The sequence below is a fragment of the Andrographis paniculata genome, unplaced genomic scaffold, assembly GCF_009805555.1.
Source record: "Andrographis paniculata isolate CXL003 unplaced genomic scaffold, ASM980555v1 Contig32END, whole genome shotgun sequence".
NCBI lineage: Eukaryota > Viridiplantae > Streptophyta > Magnoliopsida > Lamiales > Acanthaceae > Andrographis > Andrographis paniculata.
In genome coordinates this window covers 4932322-4955372 of record NW_026137565.1, presented here as the reverse complement: position 1 = coordinate 4955372, position 23051 = coordinate 4932322, and the positions used below count along the sequence as shown (strand labels likewise).

Sequence of the window (23051 nt, the reverse complement as noted above, 5' to 3'; positions counted from 1 at the left end):
CGAACTTACGGAAACATAGGTATAAATATAATCATCAATGTATAAATATAATTTCCAATACCTTTTTTTTAAAAGTAATTGATGATTTTTAGTTTGTAGGTGAAGGTAGGTGATTTTGGTACGATGAGATATAAATAAATATTAATATAATATTTTGAATATAAAAATAATTTTTAATATAATATAAAATATAAAAATAGATATTTAATTTGATTTTTTTTTTTTAATAAAAAATAATAATAAATAGTAAAATTTTTTATAGAATCCCTAAGAACAACACAAGCTTAGTTATTGAAAGTATTGGATTGTGTATGAAGAAAAGTTTAGATAAAAATTTTTTGAAAGCTTTTTTTGCTTTTGAAATTCTTTTTAAAATAATCAAAATTTAGTATTTAACACTATAATGTTCTATATAAAAAAGAAATATTTAACTTTAATATATATGTTTTTAAATTACTTTTGATATTTTAGTGTAAAATTGTAATTATATTTAAATATAAAGATGACAAAGTAAGGAGATTTATATATAACTATCATGCTCAGTTCATTTTTAAGATATTTTTTATTTAATAAAGAATTATTATTAAAGTTATTTATAAAATATATTACTCCCTCCCTCTTAGATAATTTATTCACTTTTTCTATATCACATATAATTTATCATGTTATTTTTTTGAAATATAATCATATATTTTAATCATATTTTAAAATTCATAATTTATAATTTTTTTAATTTTAATTAAATTATTTAACTATCTTAGTTTTAATCTATAATCGAGCATCGGCGGAGGAAGAGGGGACTTGTATGCCGGTATCGAAGCCTTGAAGTGCAATATCCTGTGGCTAGTTGAATGTCATCCAATGCTTCACTCTATCCCTGAAAAAGCTTGGAAGCAGATATCAGCGTATTCAACGAAACTATTACTACTACTATCAATGAATCATTTTACACATGTGTATCTCTTGTCCCCTCCTCTCTCTCTCTACTACTACAAGTATGTGTAGTAGTCGAAAGAGAGAGTAGGGGACAAGGGATACCACATATGAAAATCATTCATTCATCCATATTTCTCATCTTCATCCTTATTCATGAATGAATAAGATAAGTTTAAAACCCACGTTAATTAGGAAATGACTTGCCATATCACCTAAGTTTTAATCTATAATTGAGCATCGGCGGGGGAAGAGGGGACTTGTATGCTGGTATCGAAGCCTTGAAGTGCGATATCGTGCGGCTCGTTAAATGTCATCCAATGCTTCACTCTGTCCACAAATGCTTGGAAGCAGATGTCAGCGTATTCAACGAAATTATTACTACTACTATCAATGAATCATTTTACACATGTGTATCTCTTGTCCCCTCCTCTCTCTCTTTACTACTACAAGTGTGTGTAGTAGTCGAAAGAGAGAGTAGGGGACAAGGGATACCACATATGAAAATTATTCATTCATTCATATTTCTCTATCTTCATCCTTATTCATGAATGAATAAGATAAGTTTAAAACCCACGTTAATTAGGAAATGACTTGCCATATCACCTCAATTTTGGATCCAAAATTAGTCTAAATTTTCAAAATTCTTCACACTAATTTTGCAATAGATGAACTCATATAGCACCAAGAATGTTATTTTTTGCACATGGAGATATCATTTTGAAGAAACTTCAATGTATATATGAGGTCAGGGTATTCATGTTGGCTATTTCGATGTTGTACTAGATCTCTCCATCTCCATCACCAGTTCAATGAAGGTTACAGATAAGAATTTAAAACATATTTTTTAGTCATAAAAAAAAATAAATTAAAAAAAAGTATAAAAATTATACTTTTTTTTTTTTTTTTTTTTTTCTTACCGTGAACATCACTTTAAAAAATGTTCTCAAAGCAAATAAGTTTATTTTTACTCAACTACGGAAGAATAATTATCAAATAATTTTACGATTAAGTTTAACTAATCAAAAAATTATTATTATACATAGGGGAAAATGTATTACAAAATAGTGAAGGGAAGACTCCTTTGACTGCATTTCTTTGGTAAAAGTTTAGAAAGTTTTGGTTTTAATTTCATATTAAGATAATGTTTATATTAAAATAATATTTGATGAAATATTTTGTAAAATTAGAATTTCGATTCTCTAAAAATAATACTCCCTCCGTCCCATAACAAGGTATCCATTTACTTTTTTCGTGTTGATCTTTGAATATTAATTATTGTATTAAATCGTATTACAAATAAAGAGAAAATGACAAAAATACTTCTATTTGTGTCATATAATACTAATATAATGACATTTGTATTAAAAATTATACAAATATAAGGATATTTTCAATGTTAATACAATGATGCAAAAGACAAATGAATACTTTGTTATGGGGCGGAGGAAATATGTTATATTTTTTACATAATTTTCTATACTACACAAAAAAAAAAAAAAACTTCAAAATAAAATTAATTACTCATTACAAAAAAATCAAATATTTAATTTAAAATAACATATTTTATATTTTTAATACAATTCTCTATAATACACACTGAAAATTAAAATATCCAAAGTGTTTGGTATAGAGAAATAAAAATATCCTCATTTTTCTTATTTAGTTGAGACAGATAATTGAGAGTTGGGAAATAAATCGTTTCTTGTTCCTAATTTTATTTTTCTCTAATGAAATAGAAAGAGTCAGGGTGTTTATTTATTTTATTTATTTTATTTTTTTATATTTAATTTTTACAATGTAATTTGTATTTATTTGTTATATTTTCTTATTATTATTTATTATAATGTTTATATTATAAAAGTTTCGTGAAATATCATATTTAAATTATTATTAAAATAATTTATCAAACTAAAAATATAAATAAAAAATACACTATATATATATTTATCTAATTTATTACTTTTTAGCGATGGATTTATTTATTTTATTAGTAATGTATTGTATTATCTCTATGAGTTAGTATTTTTTTATATTTTTTAATATAAATTTTTTGTTTTACCTAACAAAATAATCGATTCTTACTCTCTATTCAATTAATTTTTTTTTACAATTTTATTCGTTACTATTATTTCTTTGTTTTTTAATTCTCGTACCAAAGGCACCATAAGCGTGCGCTCTTTTGGGGATTTTCATGATTTCCACTATTCATCCAATTTGTTCATTTAAAAAATATCAAATCAAATATCTATTTTACATTTTCATATTATACTAAAAAAAATTAATTTTACATTCAAAACAACGCATTAACACCTATTATTATCACATCATACAAGTATTACAATTCAAAATTTTTCCTATTCAAATTCTAATTCAAAATTTAAATAGCAAACAAACACACCCTAAGTGGACAGAGCCAATGTAAATAGTAAAATTTAAAACTTTGGGCAAAGAAATAATTGCTAATACAATTTATTTGTAATATTTTTTTCTGGTCATTCAAATAGGCATATATTTTAATATGAATGCATATTTTTTTGTTATTATTATTTTTGTTTATCTTCTATAGTGAAAAATAGAAGAAATACCATAACGTTTTACCGGTAAAAATGATAGTAATTTTGTTATTTTTGTTTATTCAAATAAAATAGTATGTCGTTTTCTCTTTTTTTTTTTCTTTTTTTTTTAGTAAAAATACCTCCTAAATATATATCAAAATACATATTATTTTATTGTCTTTATTATTTTAATTTTATTAATGTTAATGGTAAAATAGATTTTAAGCATATTTTATTACACTATAAATTTATAAAATATTAATATACCTAAATTTAGTTATAAAAGTTAAATGAATACCTTTGACTCTATACTGTCGAATGAAGTACTATTTTTTATTTTTTTTATAATATGCTAAAAAAAAAGTGAATAAATATAAATGACAAATGAAATACTAAAATTTTAATCCATTTTACATCTTATGTTTTTTTTTCTATTTTACAAAAACTATATATTTTAATTATATTTTAAATTTACAATCTTAATTAATTAATTAATTATTTTAAATTTATAATTAATTGTGTTATACTTTAATTACTTTTATTAATATATATTTTTAATTATTTATTAATAAGATCATTTCTTAACTTTTGTATCTACTTAAAAGACACTGTGTGGGACAATGGAAGGAGAATTTATAAGAGATTTTATTGGACGTTATTGACTTTTAACGACGTCATAGAAGGGTAGCTGTGAATCTAATCAACCTATAATTGTACTAAGGGATTAAAATGAAAATTACGGTGTTTATTTAGACTATCTCCAATCCATTAATTTTATTTATGTAATTTTAACTTTAAATATGCAATTATTACAGTAATTTTACTCAAACTATAACTCTATTTTTCACTATTATTCTTCAAATAGTTAATTGTTTTATTATTTTAAATAATTTTTTATTTTTATAATTTAAAATAATTTTTCTAAAAAAATTTAAAAAATAAATTTAAAATTTAAAATTTTAAAAATTAAAAAAAATAAAAAACAACCAACGTCAAATCATCCAACCCAACGCCATTAAAGGCGCTGGTTGGACATGGCGTTATTATGTACTATTTATAAACCATATTATATTTAATAATTAATATAGCATATTTTTTTGCTTACATCCGTTAATTTTTTTTCCATCTATTTGTTAAATTATTTTATTAATATATTTTAAAAATAATATAATTATTACTTTTTTATTTAATATTTATTTTTAAAAAAATACTACTCTCTTCGTCCTAAAATAATTAGGATATTTGAGATGATACGTGAATTAAGAAATACAAATATTATATTGATATTAAGAGCAAAAATATTTTTAAAAGATCAAAATACTTTCATTTTATATAATTATTATAAAAAAAAAATGAGAATAATTTTGTAAAAAAGATAAAGAGCTAGTTACTAAAATGAAAATAATACTAGTATTTTGAGAGGAACAAAAATGCTTTCGTCTCAAAAATACAAAATGAATATTAATTTTATTGTAGTATTTTTTTCCTTTTTTTAGTTATTGTGTTTTTTCATAATTTTTTAAAAATATATTTTTTCAAAAAATATTAATATATACATACTCATTATTTTTATATACTCCCTCCGTCCCAATACCAATCATGTTTATCATTTTTGTCATTTTCAAAACAATAGTCTCATTTCTATAAATAATTATATCACTGTAAAACTACCATTACTTTTTCATTATTATTACACAATTGTCGTTATTTTTTACACTAATACACTCGCAAGGGCAAAAAAGTCTTTTACCCGTACTTTTTACCCACTACCAATATAATATCAATATTTTTTAAATTCGGTGTCAAACACAACTCATACTGTAGTTTTGAGATAGATGGAGTACTATTTACACAATTTATTATACTGTATACAAAAATATTTTTTTTTCAAATAATTTCACTAAATAAACACACAGTACCTTCAGTTATCTCTTTATTTTTCTTAATTTTTAAAAAATATTTATTTTTTAAAATTTTTTGTATCAAATCCAAAAGGATACGTTTCTTTTTATTTGGTTAAAAAAATTTTAAAATTTTGATATTAAAATAATATTCATAAAATCTTTTGTAAAAGAAAAAAAGAATATTTTTTAAAAATATAATTCAAATAATAAAATTAAAAGAAATAGACAAAAGTATATGATTATATTTGTTTTGTGAAAGAATTTGAATGAATATTTTTTTATGTAATAGATTTCTAATTATATAAAAATTGTAACAATATTGAATATATATAATATGTTAATATTGTTGAAAATATATATATATATTTTATTAAAGAAGACATTCTATATATATATATATACTTAGTTTACGGAAACTCCAATTTTTTTTTTAAAAAAACAACTTGTAATATTTATATTGTATGTGAATTTATTTATGATTTTTCAATAGTATATATAATGTGTTGTATTGATATGTTTTTTATTTTTATAAAACTTAATTGTAGTATATATTGCTTAAAATGATGTCATATGATATTAGTTATTTGTTACTTACTCCGTCTCATATCTATATATCTATTTGTTTTTTACACAAAGTTTTAGAAATATTAGTATTATATTGGGATAAAGTAGAAATAAAGGTAAAATGACTCAATTAATCCTATTAGTATTATATAATATAAATGTAATGACATTTGTATAATATATTGTAAATTATAAGTATTTGTAATGTTAGATAGATAGTGCAATTACTAAAAAAATAAAATAAAATGAATACTTTATCATGGGACGAACCAAAAATGAAAAAATGAATAAATTGTTAAGGAACGGAGAAATCATATTATTTCTAATTCGTAACTCTATTTTTGTAGAACTATTACAAATTTCTTTCATTTTTGCATAAAGTGGAACAATAAGTCATCTATAACTAAATCTCTATTTTTGCAAACTACACTAAATCATAAATATATGTATATACTTTTTATTAAAAGAATACACTCTATATATATATATATATTCCATCTATCGTTTAACAAATTATCAATTTTTTTTTTTATTTTTGTCTATCTCATGACAAAGTATCTATTTTTTTAAAAATTTTACTATCTACTAAATATTACAAATACTTTTACAACTTACAATATACTCCTCCGGTCACCGTTACCGTGTCCTTTTTACCGACACATAAATTTAGGAGGAGTGTAATTAGTAAATAATTAATAATGCATTAGTGAAAATAATTAATTTATAATAAAAATAATTTTATATTGAGATTAAAATAACTAATTAGTGTAACTAAAATTAAAAAAATTATAAATTATAAATTTTTAAATAAGATAAAGTATACTCCCTCCGTCCACAAGAAAAGTATACAATTACTTTTGGCGCGGTGTTTAAGAAATAATAGTATTTTAATTATAGTGGGTAGTTAAAATTAGTGTAATGAAATTTTTGCCCTTGCTTTTTGGTGTAAAAGTAATGATGTGATGTAAAGTAGGGGTATTTGTGGAAAAAAATAAGGTATTTAATGAAATGTTTACTTTGTAATTAGACGTCCCAAAATAGAAACATGTATACTTTCTAGCTGGACGGAGAGAGTATAAGTTTTTTTCCAAAAAGAAAAAGTGATAGGATAAATGAGACAGACAAATGAAAAATGGGACACGGTCATTTGGATCAAAGAAATACCTTTTATATCACACAATGTTAATAAAGTTATTTTAGTACTATCTCCGTCCTAATACAATAATCTTGTTTACCATTTTTGTCCGTCCTAAAAAAATAGACTGATTTCTATAAATAATCATATCACTATAAAATTATCCTTACTTTTTATTATTATTACAAAATTGTTACTACTTTTTACACTAATATACTCACAAGGATAAAAAAATCTTTTACATGTACTTTTTACTTACTATTAATATAATATTAATATTTTTTAAATGCCGTGACAAATACAATCAGACTATAATTCTGGGATGGAGGGAGTAAATTTTTTTTTAAAAAAAACAAAAAACAAATAAAAAAATTAAAATGTTAAAAACAATGTGTCGATTCACAGGAATGACAGTAGTAGTAGAGTAGTAGTAGTCAGTTATATAGGTTGATAGATATGGATAAATATTATGGTTATATTAAGAGGATTCTGCCGCCACGAGGTCAAGGACAACATGATGATCCAATGGGAAAGGACCAATGCGCCAGCCAATCACCCGCCGACGCCGCTGTCTCTGTGGGTCCCACGACCTTTATGTCTTCGTCTATCTATCCACAATAATTATTGGCCACATGCCACTGCCTTCTCACCTTTATTTATGTGTTCTCTTATTCTCACTACAATAATAATTTTGCTTTTACTAATATCCTTGTATAAAAAATTATACTGCCTCCGTTCCGGATACTGCTACACTATATATATATATATATATACGGCATTTTAAAGAGGTGTAATTAAATAGATAATTAAGAATATATTAATAAAAATAATTATTTTATAATATAAATAATTATAAATTAAGATTAAAATAATTAATTAGTTTAATTAAAATTAAAAAAAATAAAATTTAAAAATTTAAAATAAGATTAAAGTGTATAATCATTTTCCAAAAAAAAAAAATGACATAGTGGGACGGACAAAAACGACAATATGAACATAGTATTTGGGAAGGAGAGAGTACTATCAATCCTCTGTCAAGGAGAGAAAAAAAAAAAAGAAATTGAGTCAATTGGTTTGTTTATTCTGGTTTTTATTATTTATTTTATTTTTTATTTTCAAAAAGTAGTAAGTATTATATTTACTATGTATATGAATATTTTAATTATTGCATCTACTATTTGTTTATATCCGTTGTGAAATAGGAGTATAATTTTTTTTAAAAAAATAAAATAATATTTGAATTTTTTACTTTATATAAAGATTATCATACATGTCTCGATAAAAATAAATTATATTTATTTTTTATACAATATTTTAAAAAATTAATCAATACTTAGACAACTAATTTAAAATTATTAATAACTAAAAGCAAAATTTTAATTTTTGAAGTGTTAAAAGAATACAACATAATATTTTTTTAAAAACCTTATTTAAATATATGTTCAAATATTTAGATGCAAGTTTAAAAATATGAGTAATAGTTATAAAAAAGTAATGCGCATTTTTGCTAAAAAATAATAATCATAAATTTTTAATAACAATCCAAAAAAAGTGATATTGATTTAGGTGGCAGAAAAAATATAACATAACAAGAAGAATTCTCTTTAAATATTTTTTTTGTTTCCTTTTTTTTTAAAAAACAAGAAATGATATTTTATGTCCATTTTTATACAAAAATATAATCCAATATCCATGATGTAAATAATTTCATGTCAAAGTTATATTGCTCCATAATTTTAATATTTCTTTTCCACATGTATATAATTATTTATTGTATTCAATACTAATAAAATGGAACCTAAATTAAAGTAATACTTTTGACAATATTAAAAATAAATAAATAAATAGATGAGCAAATGAAAATCAACATCAACCCGTGAAGAGAGTGGGACCCACTCTCAGCATCGCCACATCATTTGTTCCCAAGTGGCCAACCAAAGATACTTATACAGTTACACCTAATTTACAACTTTATTTAATTAATGTCCTAATCACAATTTGTGGGATGCCTTGCCTGCCTTAATATTTAATTTGATTGCCGGTTTTAAGGGACGCTGTATTTATTTATTTATTTTTATAACAATTGCGCAACTAATTAAGGGCCGGAATGGAAAAAATTGCATCAAATTTTAATAATAATAATAATAATATAATTACTCTATCCGTTACTGAAAAATCAAATCAAATCAAATTAAATTAAATCAAATTAATATAAACAAGAAAATAAAATAGATAAAACTTAGAAGATTAGCATTTGTACTATGATTAATCAGGAGATCTGATTCCCCAACCTTTACACACTACTGTTGCCTGCCAGACATGTCCTAACTTCTTACTGCCACTCACTGACCATTCATTATTAATATACCACTGCAAAACTATCGGCAAAATTAAACCCAAAAAGCCATTTCTTGAAAATCCCTGAAAGGTCATCTTCTTCTTCACCATTGTTGTCATCATCATCATCTCTGTGCTGCAAATGCCTTATTACCAGCTCTGCCCTTTACCTCCAAGATGCCTGTAATAAAATAAAAAATGAATCTTTCTGTTAAATTGAAGCCGGGGAAAGTGTGCATTTAGTGAATCAGAAGAATACTAAACGACAGTGAGAAGTATAAAAAAGGTTCATTGATTCCTACTACTTCCTCGAGCTTTGTATTTATTTAATTTTTATTTTTGAAAAATTTGGGAGTGATGATGACCAGAATTGCTCAAAAAAAGCAAAAGGGTAATTGAAGGGTATCTTTTCCCAAAGCCAGCCTCTGTACCATGTTTGTCTAAAGCGACTGTCGGAAAACACCATAAACAAGGATAACATTAACAGAGAAAGAAGAATGAAAGAAAGAATGGAGGTGGTAATAAAATTAATTAAAATTTAAAAAAGAAAAAAAGTTCGTCCGTACAAACCCTGATCAGTTCTGGTAGTGGCGCAGTCGGGAGGATCTTCGAAGAGGGCTAAGGAAAGCTGTTTATGAGCGAGTCCGATGTCGATGAGTATCAGGCCGGAGGTTGGGTCGTCGACGATGATGTCCTTTACCGGCAGCCATAGAAACAGCTCCTCCTGGGACAATCCCTCGACGCCGGTGAGGCTGCCGTAGGTCAGATTCGCGCGAACCTCGCTTTCGTAAAGAGCCATATTGGTGTCGAACTTTGTCAGGCACGGACCGTCGAGGAAGACCTGAAGCAGGCCCGATTCCGACAGGGTGAACGACCGGACATCCTTCGGCAGCAGCCCCGCCGGCAGGCCTTTAGATATCAGCAGGTCGTGGATGGAGGAGCACTCCGCCAGCGGGAGGAACAGCGCCACGAAGACGAAGAAGAAGGCGAATGGGCGGTGGGGGATTTGCTCGAACGCCATGGGAGGAGAGCTGCAGAGATTTTTTTGAAGTTTTTGGAAAGTCGGGAAGACGACGACGATGATGACTTGTGCTTTAGATATTATTCATTTAGAAGGAAGGCTTATGTGAATTTACCGATTTGCCCCGCGGCGTGCAATTTTTTTGTGGTCAAGCAAAAAAAATAATGGGCTTTGCTTGCAAGAAATGTGTTACTCTATAATCTATATGTTATTGACGTCGTATTGTATTTTAATTATTCGTACAAATAAGGTGCTTACCATTTCGATCAAATTATTAGGATTAATTAATAGGTATTTAAAATAATTTGTGGATCCACCCCATTTTCTTCTGATACAGAAAATTAATCTATATGGTGCATTCCAGCCAGATTATAGCTTTTTAATTAATCAATACTTTTCTAAAAATGGGCCATAGTTTCTAAAAAATTCCGAATATTCAAAATCTTGTCTTGCGAAGGGCATTAAGGTCATTCTCTGTGGAGACGAAAAGTCAAAATCAGTAGTACCATTTCAGGCAAAATGACAAACTAAACACTGTTCTCAAGCGTCTGAACGTTAACCAGCAACAGAGAGCTATATAGATATATGTATGAATATGATCTTATCTATAGATGATATATAATCAGATATATTTCAATTCCCAGCTTCATTTATTTTTATTTTTATTGTTTCAGTTATGGAGGAATGATCAGAGGGAATTTGGCATCAAATAAACAGCAATATATATATATATATATTCAGCTAAATCATAAGGTGGTTATGTTACAATATATACCGAATGAGGCAACCACTGTAATCCAGATTTATTGTGAAGGTGGAATTAATTATTAATATTATTAATAATTTATTATTAGCAGTAATGGTTACACTTGTGAATTGTGAAAGATTAATAGACCTCAAGCAATTTTATTTTATTATTATTTTTTTTTAATGATATGAAAAAGATTTGGCTAGTAACTTTTGATGGTTTTTATTTTAATATGAACTTTAGATGGTGTAATTTAAGTTTTGGGCAGTTACATTTAAAAGTTGTTTATAAGTCAATAAAAATTGTACATGAAAATAATGAAAAAAAAAAACAAATGAATAGTTTGAGTTGGAAGGAGAAAATACATTTTTTTTTATATATTAAATAAATATTATTTTTTAGTCTATTAATCTAAATTTTAATTTAAAATATACATTTGACAACTAAATTCACCTAAAAAAACAAAGGATAGATTCTTTTTAAATATGGGCCTGAGGCCCATTAACAACTGGACCGACCAACCCACTTTATATTTGTTGGGCCGGTTGGAGCTTTGGGATCTTACCTACCTAGCTTTGATGATATTTATACGAGCAACAGCCGAACGAGGTGATGACGTGGCAAACACATCTGACGTGGCGATTCTTAATTCGATATTATATTGAATCGTGACAGGTAGAGGCTGTGTTGAGTGGAAGTCGTAGCCCCGTAGGCCACACCATTCACAAAACCACCGATTAACTGCTGAAAGTTGAGCGATTCCGCCGTGCGATTGCTCTCACTCGCCGCCCCGCCACTCGGAGGAGCCCTACCTGCCGGCGATCGAGAATAATTGGTAATTTCCAATATATATATATAGATATTTTTCTCCGTCGGTTTCGTTAGTTGGTGTTACATTCGTCTGATTGCGACTGTGTGGTGTGCGCTGAAGGATCTACGTTTTTAAATTTCATGATCTGCATATGATTCTTGGAAATCTGCGGCTCCTCTCTAGTGGATAGATCTGAAGGTTTTTAGTCCCCCTGCATTTTATTTGTGTTGTGTTTATTGATGCCCATTTCTGTGAAGATGATTTTGGTTTGAGATGCGAGAATCGTTCTCCGTTTCCGGATGAACTTTTTTGTTTGATATGTTTGGTTATAACTCTGAAGTATACTTAGCTTAGATTTTTCAAAATTGTTGAAGGATTTTTTTATATTCTAATTTTTATTTTTGAAGTACTTTGTGGGTTCTTGTGAAATCTTATATGTCCGTTCATCATCACTTTTAATGTGTTTTCAGTACAGATTTTGGTTGTGAAGTATTTGAAGAAGATAGGGTACTGCTGGGATGCAAAGGAAAATCACATTTCTTGATTCCTACCTTGACAGGCGTCTTTTTTGATTTTCGGTGTTAGAGTTAAAAAATTCAAGATACATCGACAGGGTTCAGGGGGCGACTTGCCCCTAAGTGGCGAGTTTATTCCATACCCTGTTGTACGTAGGGCGAACTCCTTCCAAGCTGTTGCAATGGACAAGGATATGGAGGGTGGGAACTTGGGTCCCTATCAGGAGCGACCAAGGACTTTCCCTGACATGCGCAGTAAACCTAACACACCTTTGGTTAGTTATTTTAACTTGCTTTCTGAGTACTCAAATGCTTACTACACTTTTTCCACACACCAAGCATGGATTAAGCCGGAAAGAAAGAGAATGTGATCAGATGTGGAGACACATGAATTCACATTGTCAGTATCTAGAGTTAAAAGATATCAGTGGATGGTAGAGGAGTTTGTTGAAAATATTGAATAATTAGAAGAATGTGGTACATAGAAGAAAGCCCTTGTTCATTCTTTGCAATTGCAAAAACATGATCCAAAAAACATGAGTGTATATGAGAGCAGTCGTGTCTGGACACTGGTGATGCTACATTTAGAGGTAATGGGGGTAATATACTAGAGGCTGAAGACTGAATCTACTTACCCCCTTCTCCTTGTGCTTATATTTTTCTTCTTTTCTTAACTTCTAATCTGTAAATTTATAGTTGCTTGAGTGCTTATTGCATAAAAAATTGTGTTTTGCAGATTTTTCGCCTACTCATGAGAATAAACACTCGTGTCCTTTTGGTGCTTCTGCTCTTTGGACTTGGAGCTCTTTTGTATATTGGCGCAAGTACCTCACCAATTATTGTGTTTGTATACTCTGTTTGCATACTAAGTTTCGTAGTGTCTATATACCTCACTAAGTGGGTACTTTCTAAGGATGAGGGGCCTCCTGAGATGGTTATGGTAAGAATTTTCTTCTTCAGTGCTTTTGAAGATGTTTCTCAAGAAATCTCTAATAGTTTCATTCTTGAAGAAAGTGATTAAATCCTTTCCTCCCCCCCCCCCCCAATATCTTGTTGACGCTATATGTATACATAATTCCGCCATGAGAAAAAATTCTTGGTATTTCTATATGTTTAATTTCTAACTCAGTTCTTTTGTTGGGGTGGATGCTTGCTAGGACAGTTTGCAACCTCTAGAATGTAGGCTAGTATATATGCTTCATTGGCATAGAAATGGTACTGTTATTTATCTGGCAGAATTTTATGCATCAGATTTGAATCCGGATGAAAATTTATGTATTTTTGTCATTATTGGTTGGTTGGTTGGTTGGTGGTTGCTGTTTTTATTATTTTATTATTATTTTTCCCTTAATAACTGTATCTGTATGAATAAAGTTTGAATAAAGTGACTGCTGGTCCTAGAGAGATTGGTATGCTGTCACTGTTAGCTATTGTTTTATGTATTGTAGCCATAGTTATGACTCCTTGGCTTTCTTTTCCTAGTATTCAGGACTACTTTGTGTAATGTCTATGGACATGAGTGCTGGATGTTGATTCGACTTAAAAGCAGAAGTCTGATTTTTCATTTATAAGTTGATGACTAGTTTCAACTCCGTAACTTAACTTTGTACTTGCTAGATATCAGATGCTATACGTGATGGAGCTGAAGGTTTCTTCAGAACACAGTATGGAACTATTTCAAAGATGGCTATTTTACTTGGATTAGTAATCCTGAGCATATACCTGTTTCGCAATACGACTCCTCAGCAAGAATCATCAGGTTTGGGGAGGTAATATAGGTTTTCTTTCTGGTGGATAGTCTTCCTTTTTTTCATTACCTCACCTACCAGATTATTCGTTAGCCTCCATTCTCTCTGTGGTATTTTTTTTTTTAAAGTGGGAACCACTTCCTGTGTTGATGCAGGTCGACATCTGCTTATATCACTGTTGCTGCATTTCTTCTTGGGGCACTTTGTTCTGGTGTTGCTGGTTATGTAGGAATGTGGGTCTCCGTACGTGCAAATGTTCGGGTGTCAAGTGCAGCAAGGAGATCTGCAAGAGAAGCACTGCAGGTTGTTCTCGATATTATTACATGATCTTTAGATGAGAATGCATTTTGCTATATTGAGTTGCCATAACACTTCTATAGGTCGCTGTTCGTGCTGGTGGTTTTTCGGCACTTGTGGTTGTTGGAATGGCAGTCCTTGGTATTGCGATCCTTTATGCCATTTTTTATGTTTGGTTACGAGTTGATTTACCAGGTGGCATGAAGGTTACTGACTGTGAGTATTGCTTCACAGCTTCTTAACTTGATAAATATCAAAATTTTATGTGTTTGTGTGTGTTTCTTTCTTTTCTATCTTCCATCCTTGCAGGTGTTTACAAGGTTTTTCTTCTGTTATTTCTTTCTTTCAGTGCCTCTGCTTCTCGTTGGATATGGTTTTGGAGCTTCATTTGTTGCACTTTTTGCTCAGTTGGGTGGTGGAATATATACAAAAGCAGCAGATGTCGGGGCTGACCTTGTTGGTAAGGTTGAGCAAGGTATTCCTGAAGATGATCCTCGTAATCCTGCTGTCATTGCTGATTTGGTATGTGAATTTTTTATATTTTATTTTATATTGAGCAACCCTGTTATCGGGAAATTGTGATTGTCATTTGTGTTATGCTGTGAACCTCAAAAAAAAAAAAAAAAAAAAGAAAAGCTTTTAGGCATTGTTTTATAAGAATTTTGTCTGTTTGTTTTCTACCCCATTATTCACACACACACACACACACACGTATATTTGCATTTCTTTCTTCATGGCTGATAATGACATTCATTTACAAATTTAAAGGTTGGGGACAATGTTGGTGATTGTGCTGCCCGAGGTGCTGATCTTTTCGAAAGCATTGCTGCTGAAATTATTAGTGCCATGATACTTGGTGGAACAATGGCACAACGCTGTAAAATAGAAGGTGAATTATTGTTTCTATTATTACATGAACAAAACATTCGGAATCTTTACATTTTCTGTTCACTTTCTTAAACATGTATCCATGGATATTAGCTGCCCTTGCACTTATAATCCATGTTATAATTATCATAAAACAAACATAAAATTAACTGTGTCATATTTATACTTGCATGCAGATCCATCAGGCTTCATTTTGTTTCCACTCGTAGTTCATTCATTTGACCTGGTGATATCTTCAATTGGAATCTTTTCTATTCGTAATGTACGCGATCCTGGAGTCATTGGCGTTATAGAGGATCCAATGAAAATTCTTCAAAAAGGATATTCCGTGACAGTGATCTTAGCTGTGCTAACATTTGGTTTGGTAAACATCTCTATCTTCTCTTCATTTAACAGTTAAATCTCCAGATCTATAAATCCTTCGTATTCTGGTTTACTTGCTACTTTTTGCCCATACGTTTATGTTTATTATGTGGTTCTATCATTTTCTTATCTGGTGATGGCTGGCGAATGCTCTTGTTGTCACAGTCCACACGCTGGATGCTGTATACTGATCAAGCTCCTTCTGCTTGGTTGAACTTTGCCTTGTGCGGCCTGGTTGGGATAATGACAGCTTACGCATTTGTATTGATCACAAAGTATTATACTGACTACAAGCATGAACCTGTTCGCACACTAGCACTTTCTAGCTCCACTGGACATGGGACTAATATAATTGCTGGAGTTAGCTTGGGTCTGGAATCAACAGCTCTTCCAGTCCTTGTCATAAGCGTATCTATTATCTCAGCATATTGGCTGGGCCATACATCAGGGCTGGTTGATGAGTCAGGAAATCCAACAGGTGGATTGTTTGGGACTGCTGTTGCTACCATGGGAATGCTCAGTACAGCAGCATATGTTCTCACAATGGATATGTTTGGGCCAATAGCTGATAATGCTGGTGGAATTGTTGAAATGAGTCAGCAGGTATTTTGGATAATCTTGAGGTGTACAGGCTGCCTTTGATGTCACCTTGTAAGCCAGTGTAATTTTTATGTATATCTTTATGTTATGATGTATATGTGAATTACTTGCCAATTACAGCCTGAAAGTGTGCGCGAAATTACTGATGTTCTCGATGCTGTTGGGAATACTACAAAAGCTACGACCAAGGGGTTTGCAATTGGATCTGCAGCACTGGCATCATTTCTTCTTTTTAGCGCCTATATGGATGAAGTGTCTTCTTTTGCGCATTTGCCCTTTAATCAGGCATGTAGACTTACACTGGCCATGTTTATTCTGTGATTATTCCTAGGATCTCTGCTACCTGAAAGTTGAGAGTAAACTTAAAAGGTTGCATGTTTCTTTATGTTACTGTTTTCTCTTGATGTGTTTCCAGGTTGACATTGCCATCCCTGAAGTTTTTATTGGTGGATTGTTAGGCTCTATGCTTATATTTCTGTTTAGTGCATGGGCCTGTGCTGCAGTTGGAAGAAGCGCTCAGGAAGTTGTTAATGAAGTTAGAAGGCAGTTCATTGAGAGGCCAGGAATCATGGTTTGTCATTATTATGTTTATATCTGTTTTTTGCATGGTAAATGTTGGATTTTTTTTCAAATACCTGTGTTCATTGTATTGCTAAATTTCTCAGGATTACAAGGAAAAACCAGACTATGGCCGATGTGTATCCATTGTTGCTTCTGCATCATTAAGGGAAATGATAAAACCTGGAGCATTGGCCATAATATCGCCTATAGTTGTTGGTAAGACTTTGATTCCAAATTCCAGGTTTCTAAAACATGTTCTGGATAACCTAATGTTATTGTTAGATGGTAGGAAGAAAAGCACATTACAATATGTGACATAGTAAGCCTTTCAGCATACTATTCGCGTGCTCTTCTGAAAGCATCGATCTGTCTGCAGTCTGCCAGGACTGACTTCTCTCAAGCTATGTCTCTGATGTTAAAAGAAACAACATATGCTGCTTTCTAAATGTTCACTTCCTCTAGATTTTAGACGAATTACAAATGTTAACTGAATGCTCTCTTACGATTAATTGTGGTGGGTGCCTGATTAAAGAATCCCTTCAAAATTTTCTTACGATTCTGCCTTTTGTCCTTTTCCAGGATTTCTATTCCGGATACTTGGCCATTATACAGGCCACCCTTTGCTTGGGGCCAAGGTTGTGGCTTCCATGTTGATGTTTGCCACAGTGTCGGGCATCCTCATGGCCCTTTTCCTCAACACAGCCGGCGGCGCCTGGGATAATGCAAAGAAGTACATAGAAACAGGTGCACTAGGAGGCAAAGGCAGCGACTGCCACAAAGCCGCAGTCACCGGTGATACGTAAGTTTTTGCATAACATGCTTTTGGCATAACATGGCTTCCATGTTGATGATTGCTCAACCCGTAGTCTTGTTATCATTTTTGACAGGGTTGGAGACCCGTTCAAAGACACGGCAGGGCCATCCCTTCACGTGCTCATCAAAATGCTGGCCACCATTACACTAGTAATGGCTCCCGTGTTCCTCTGAACGCCGGGCACTTACTTCACTGATTAGACAGACAGACGCCAAATGCATGCTTGTACACACTAATGAACTAGCTAGCTAGCTAGCTGGCTCTTCTTGATGTAAATGGTGTCTACTCGAAATAACGTTATTAGTGACCCCCCAGATTGTTTGTTTCTAGCTTCAATGTGAGTTGAGTTGAGTTGAGTAAATTTTGGACAGGAACAGTTGCATTTTCTTGCTCTTGATATACTTTGATTCACCCGGGAGGAAATATACAGAGACAGATTCAGTAATTAGATATTGACATAACAATCCTGTAAAAAAGCCAAATTGAAGAAAGTCTCCCTTTTACGACATATAAGTTCTTCAAGACATTGAACAACTTTTTCCATATTTTATTTTGTAAGAACAATGTCAGCTCAGTGTATTTGTGTGTATTTACATATATATATTTATATTACTGAAACACCCATTATTTGTCAAACTTATGAAGATTGGGCAAGTTAATTTTAGTGAGTCTTTTATACTTTTTTTTTTTTTTTGTATTTAACTTAAAAAATATATTTATATTTGTATAATTTTTTATACAAATATAATAAAATATTAATAAAAATATTTTTTTATTTTTTTTATTATATTTTAGTATAATAATTAATATTGGAACTAAATGGAACATGAACCTCAGAGACGGAAGTAGTATCTGTTTACGAAACTCTCTCTTTTTTTTTATGAACACAAAACTCTTTTGTTTAAATGAAGTCTTTATTTGCAATAAAAATATTTATTTTATATTAAAAAAAAATAATTAAAATATGCTTAGAAAGGCACATAATAAAAATATTTATTTTATATTAAAAAAGATAATTAATACTCCATATGCTTTATGAAGGCACATACACGAGTCGTTGACACAGTAAATGCAAATGGATCAAATGATATTAGGTTAGGTGTGCAGCGGATGATGATGAGCACGAAAGGTTGCAATCGTATACAAGTGTCAGTTAATGCGGAAAAGGGTTGGATATCGAATTTATGAGCATGAATTGGTATTAGGCAGTTTGACGAGAATGGCGTCAGTCGTCGCCCTCGGCCTTCTTATTGCTTCACCAAACAAGGCAACAAACTGAACAAATTGGCAACTGCCGTGTCTGACGACGACTATTAGTATTTGCCACATCCAAAATACCTGATTTCCTCTCCTCTCTCCCCCTCTCTCTCTACCCTAATTTTTGAGGTTCGTCTCTTAGTACTATCAAACTTTTCATTTTTCCCCCTAGTTTCTGTAATTGTTTGTTTTATTATGATTCTTCATTGATATGCCCGTGGTTGGATGTTTGTGCTGATTTTTGTAAAGTTAGATTCTGTTTACGCTAAGCTTGGATTTAATGGTTAGTTATCTTTGATTCGGAAACAAGGATCATGTTAGAGATTTAATAGTCCTTTTCTGGTGATTTCATTGCATTGAGATGCTGAAGGATTGAATTAACCTTCTCGAATGGACTACTTTTTATTTATTTTTTTCTTAGATTTGATTTGGTTTCTAGAAGAATTCGAATTCTTATTTCTCACACAGAAATATTCCTTTTGTTTCCCACTTTTTCCATAACAGAGCAGGTGCAATCTGCAGATCTCCACTTTTGTATATTCATATAAAAATGAAGGCAGAGTAGCTGAGTATGAATATGATTTTGTTTATTTCAACTTCTACTCTCACAACTATTGTATTCGAATTTCCTTGAACTACAGGACGTTTCCATCAGCTGTTGAGGCACATTATCTTGACATATTCTTCTCTTTATAAACATCATTTGATCGGATGGGTAATTTTAAAGGTACTTTGTGGCTGTTTTCCCCCTGATACTGTTACATCTTATTAGATATAAAGATAATGGAAATCTTGAACTCGTCTGTTGTGTTGCTAATATAGGAAATGCCATAGTGCTTATGGGGGTCAGTGGTGCTGGGAAATCGTGAGTATACACACATTAAATCCTCCTAGTCTGTTTCCTAGTTTAAACCTTATGGATTCGATATTGGTAAATGTTGTATTGCACTGTCTGCAGAACAATAGGCGATATGTTGGCCAAAGTGATGAATGGCCGGTTTCTTGATGCAGATGATTACCATCCACAGGCCAACAAAGGTAGCCATGTTTGATCTTTTCGGATATGTTTTAGCAGCACCATTGCAGAAGCTAACATTCCATTCTGTCTTTTTAACATAACAGACAAGATGAGGAGTGGGATCCCTCTTTCAGATGAAGACCGGATCCCATGGCTTGAATTGCTACGGGATGCCCTGAGAGTGAGCTTGGCAAGGGGTGAGACCGTAATTCTTGGTTGTTCGGCTCTGCAGAAGCATTACAGGGATATACTTAGATGCGCGGATCCTGAGTATGAGCAGGGCTCTTGTGGTGGTGCCGTGAAGTTTGTGCTGTTGAGCGTGGGGGCTGAGGTGCTCGCTGCTCGGCTGGAGAAAAGAGTGGCAGAAGGGAAGCATTTCATGCCTCCTAAACTCCTGCAGTCGCAATTGGAGTTGCTGCAGATCGATGAATCCGAAGGGATACTCAAAGTGGATGCTTCCCATGAACCCGAGGATACATTGGAGATTGTACAAGCTGTGCTCATGCCGGATTCGGTCATGGAGACGAGATCAAACGGAGTCCGACTCAATAAGCAAGAGGCTTGATAACCTACTGGTTTCTGCTATTCATTCGTCCTTATTCTTGCTCCCTTGGAAGAGAACTTGTTTTACGGGAAGCTGGCAGAATTGTGAGGTATGATTTTTCTATGTTCCATTTCAGATACTACTAAAACTAACTCTGGAAAAGAAACTATCAAAACTAAGATATTATCTAATAGAAGCATTTGGTTCCATGGAGGTTAGATTAGATTAGATTGGGAATAGGAAGTGTAATAACACTTGCATCAGCTCTAGATTTTCATTATTAAGGTTTACAACCCTTGTGATTTATGATATTTTTAAAGACTCAAATGAGTTCAAATTAAAACTTACAAGGATCCCAACAGAAGGATTGTTTCTTCTTCTTCTTTTTTGCTTTTTTTGATGGGCTGGATTGGTCTATGGAAGATGGGCCTTATGGGCCCAAATAAGGGAATGGGCTATGGCTTACAATTACACCGAAATGGGGTATAATTGTTGGATAAATTAGGTCAGTGGATTACTTAAACTCATAAAACAGCCCAATTCGAGTAAGAAGCCCAAAAAAGTGGTGAATTTCAGCACCAAAATATCAATTATGAGATGAAGCCATTTCAATGGGAGAGAGAGAGATGAGAAGAGAATTGATTGAATAATTGATTGCGTACACTAGACGCCTTAATTATGATTATATATCTGATTTAGATATTGGAATTGTTGAGCATCAAAATTCAAACATGATATTATATTATATTATATTATATGGTTTGTGTTGCTGTTTTGGGTCTTCTTTCATTGTTAACTAGTAATTTAAGTATAATAATAAATGCCATTTGGTTAGATTTTATTTGATGATTTGTTTAGATTCTTTTTATTTGAGGGAGCGGGAGCAGAGCTGCCTCTCTTTCATCACCCTATCCCTATCAGTAACATTATCTTCTTATTCTTCATTTCTACTCCCTCCAATACATTATTATTATTATTATTATTATTATTATCATGTCTAGACCAAATTTGGTATAATAATTCTATCCGGACTTATTAATTTAAAACTATTTCAGTAATAGACTCGGGATTAATAATTTATATAACCCCGAACCAGCCCAGTCGTTTTTTATTAGTATTTTTTTTTTCATAAATTATAAATTATAAATTATTTTAATATATTATTTATTAAATTATAAATTTTATTTTTATAAATTTAAATTAATTAAATTTTATATATAATTAATTTTATTTGTAAACTATAATTATGTTTTTATAATTATTTTATTTTTATATTAAAATTAAATAAAATAGAATAAATTTATTAAAAATTATAAATATAATAAATTAATCAATAATTAATATAATAAATATATATACAAAAATTTTATTATTTTATATTCTACATCATTCTTGATAAAAAAAAAAAATTCATATTTCTTAATAATAATATATACGGTTAATTTTTCTCACATCTAAAATGAATAAAAAATTATTTTATAACTGATTCGGAATTTATAACTAATACCAAAATTTTTAAAACTAAAAAAACACAATTAAAAAATTTTAAAAGTTAAAATATAAATGTTCTCGATTGTCATTTTACACATAAACAACTAATATCAAACCGTTATTTTACCAAATAGTTAATTGAATCAGTTAGTCAAACCAGCTAAGTGAATCAGGTAAAGGCTAACAGCTAATTGAATCGGCTAACGTTTAAAAACTATCACCTGGTTACCAAATACACCCTTAGTTTTTAGTACGAGAATTTAAGTAGAATAATTAAATTGAGAATTAAGTAATATGATAATAGAGAAATATACAATAATCTTTTTTATTTGAATGATATGATAAAATAAAATCTATTTAATTAGTTCCTATACTGAAAATGTTGCCGGATATATAAGACATACTAAACTAGAAAAATATTGTAAAACATACCAAACAAAAGAAGTAATACCGGTCTATGGGCTGGGTTGAGCTAACTTATACTCCCTACACCTGGTAATAAGAGTTGATTTATTTTTTGTTTTATTGTATTTAATGTTAAAAATATTTTTTTATTTGTATATACTTTATCATACATATATATTGTATTATAAACTACTAATACAATTATTATTTTTTTTTTCTTTTGATTTGTATTAAATTCTGATATAATAATTAATATTTAAACATTAATATACAAAAAGTAAATATAAATCATGTAATAAAACGGGATTGTTTCAGTTTTATCTAAGCCTTAACTGTTTATATGTATATATGCTCAGTTCTTATTGACCAAATTATTTTTATAAAATCTAACTGATAATATTGCTCAAATTAATGTTCCATAATGATGCTGCTGCAGTCATGTATTGTCTCACGAGCAATTAAAATAATTAGAATGCTACTAATAATTAAAATTCATAGGATCAAAGCTAAGTGTCGCAATAAAAATACAAGATAAAATT

The 23051-nt window shown here is 30.3% G+C and overlaps 3 protein-coding genes across 5 annotated transcripts; 2 read left to right on the top strand and 1 right to left on the bottom strand.

The window, feature by feature from the left end:
* Positions 1-9306: 9306 nt before the first annotated feature.
* Positions 9307-10528, bottom strand: LOC127248153 (uncharacterized). The gene is made up of 2 exons (XM_051270386.1): positions 10002-10528; positions 9307-9612 (listed from the first exon to the last, which is right to left on the bottom strand). The coding sequence occupies exons 1-2, from the start codon at positions 10450-10452 to the stop codon at positions 9557-9559; spliced, it is 507 nt and encodes a 168-aa protein (XP_051126343.1). The 5' UTR covers positions 10453-10528; the 3' UTR covers positions 9307-9556.
* Positions 10529-11890: 1362 nt separating this feature from the next.
* Positions 11891-18409, top strand: LOC127247330 (pyrophosphate-energized membrane proton pump 3). Of its 3 annotated transcripts, none has more exons than XM_051269160.1 (15): positions 11891-12035; positions 12487-12801; positions 13263-13466; positions 14144-14295; positions 14430-14577; positions 14655-14787; positions 14921-15093; positions 15340-15460; positions 15636-15823; positions 15988-16425; positions 16543-16707; positions 16838-16993; positions 17088-17199; positions 17563-17782; positions 17871-18409. In XM_051269160.1, exons 2-15 carry the CDS (start codon positions 12709-12711, stop codon positions 17968-17970), a joined length of 2403 nt encoding a protein of 800 aa, XP_051125117.1. In that variant the 5' UTR covers positions 11891-12035; positions 12487-12708; the 3' UTR covers positions 17971-18409. The 3 variants fall into 3 exon arrangements, with proteins under 3 accessions (XP_051125117.1, XP_051125116.1, XP_051125118.1); XM_051269159.1 differs by having other exon boundaries at positions 12482-12801; XM_051269161.1 differs by having other exon boundaries at positions 11896-12035; positions 12571-12801.
* Positions 18410-18895: 486 nt separating this feature from the next.
* LOC127247331 (gluconokinase) lies at positions 18896-20920 on the top strand. Its single transcript, XM_051269162.1, has 5 exons — positions 18896-19183; positions 19696-19781; positions 19877-19919; positions 20013-20092; positions 20177-20920. The coding sequence occupies exons 2-5, from the start codon at positions 19766-19768 to the stop codon at positions 20635-20637; spliced, it is 600 nt and encodes a 199-aa protein (XP_051125119.1). The 5' UTR covers positions 18896-19183; positions 19696-19765; the 3' UTR covers positions 20638-20920.
* Positions 20921-23051: the final 2131 nt, after the last annotated feature.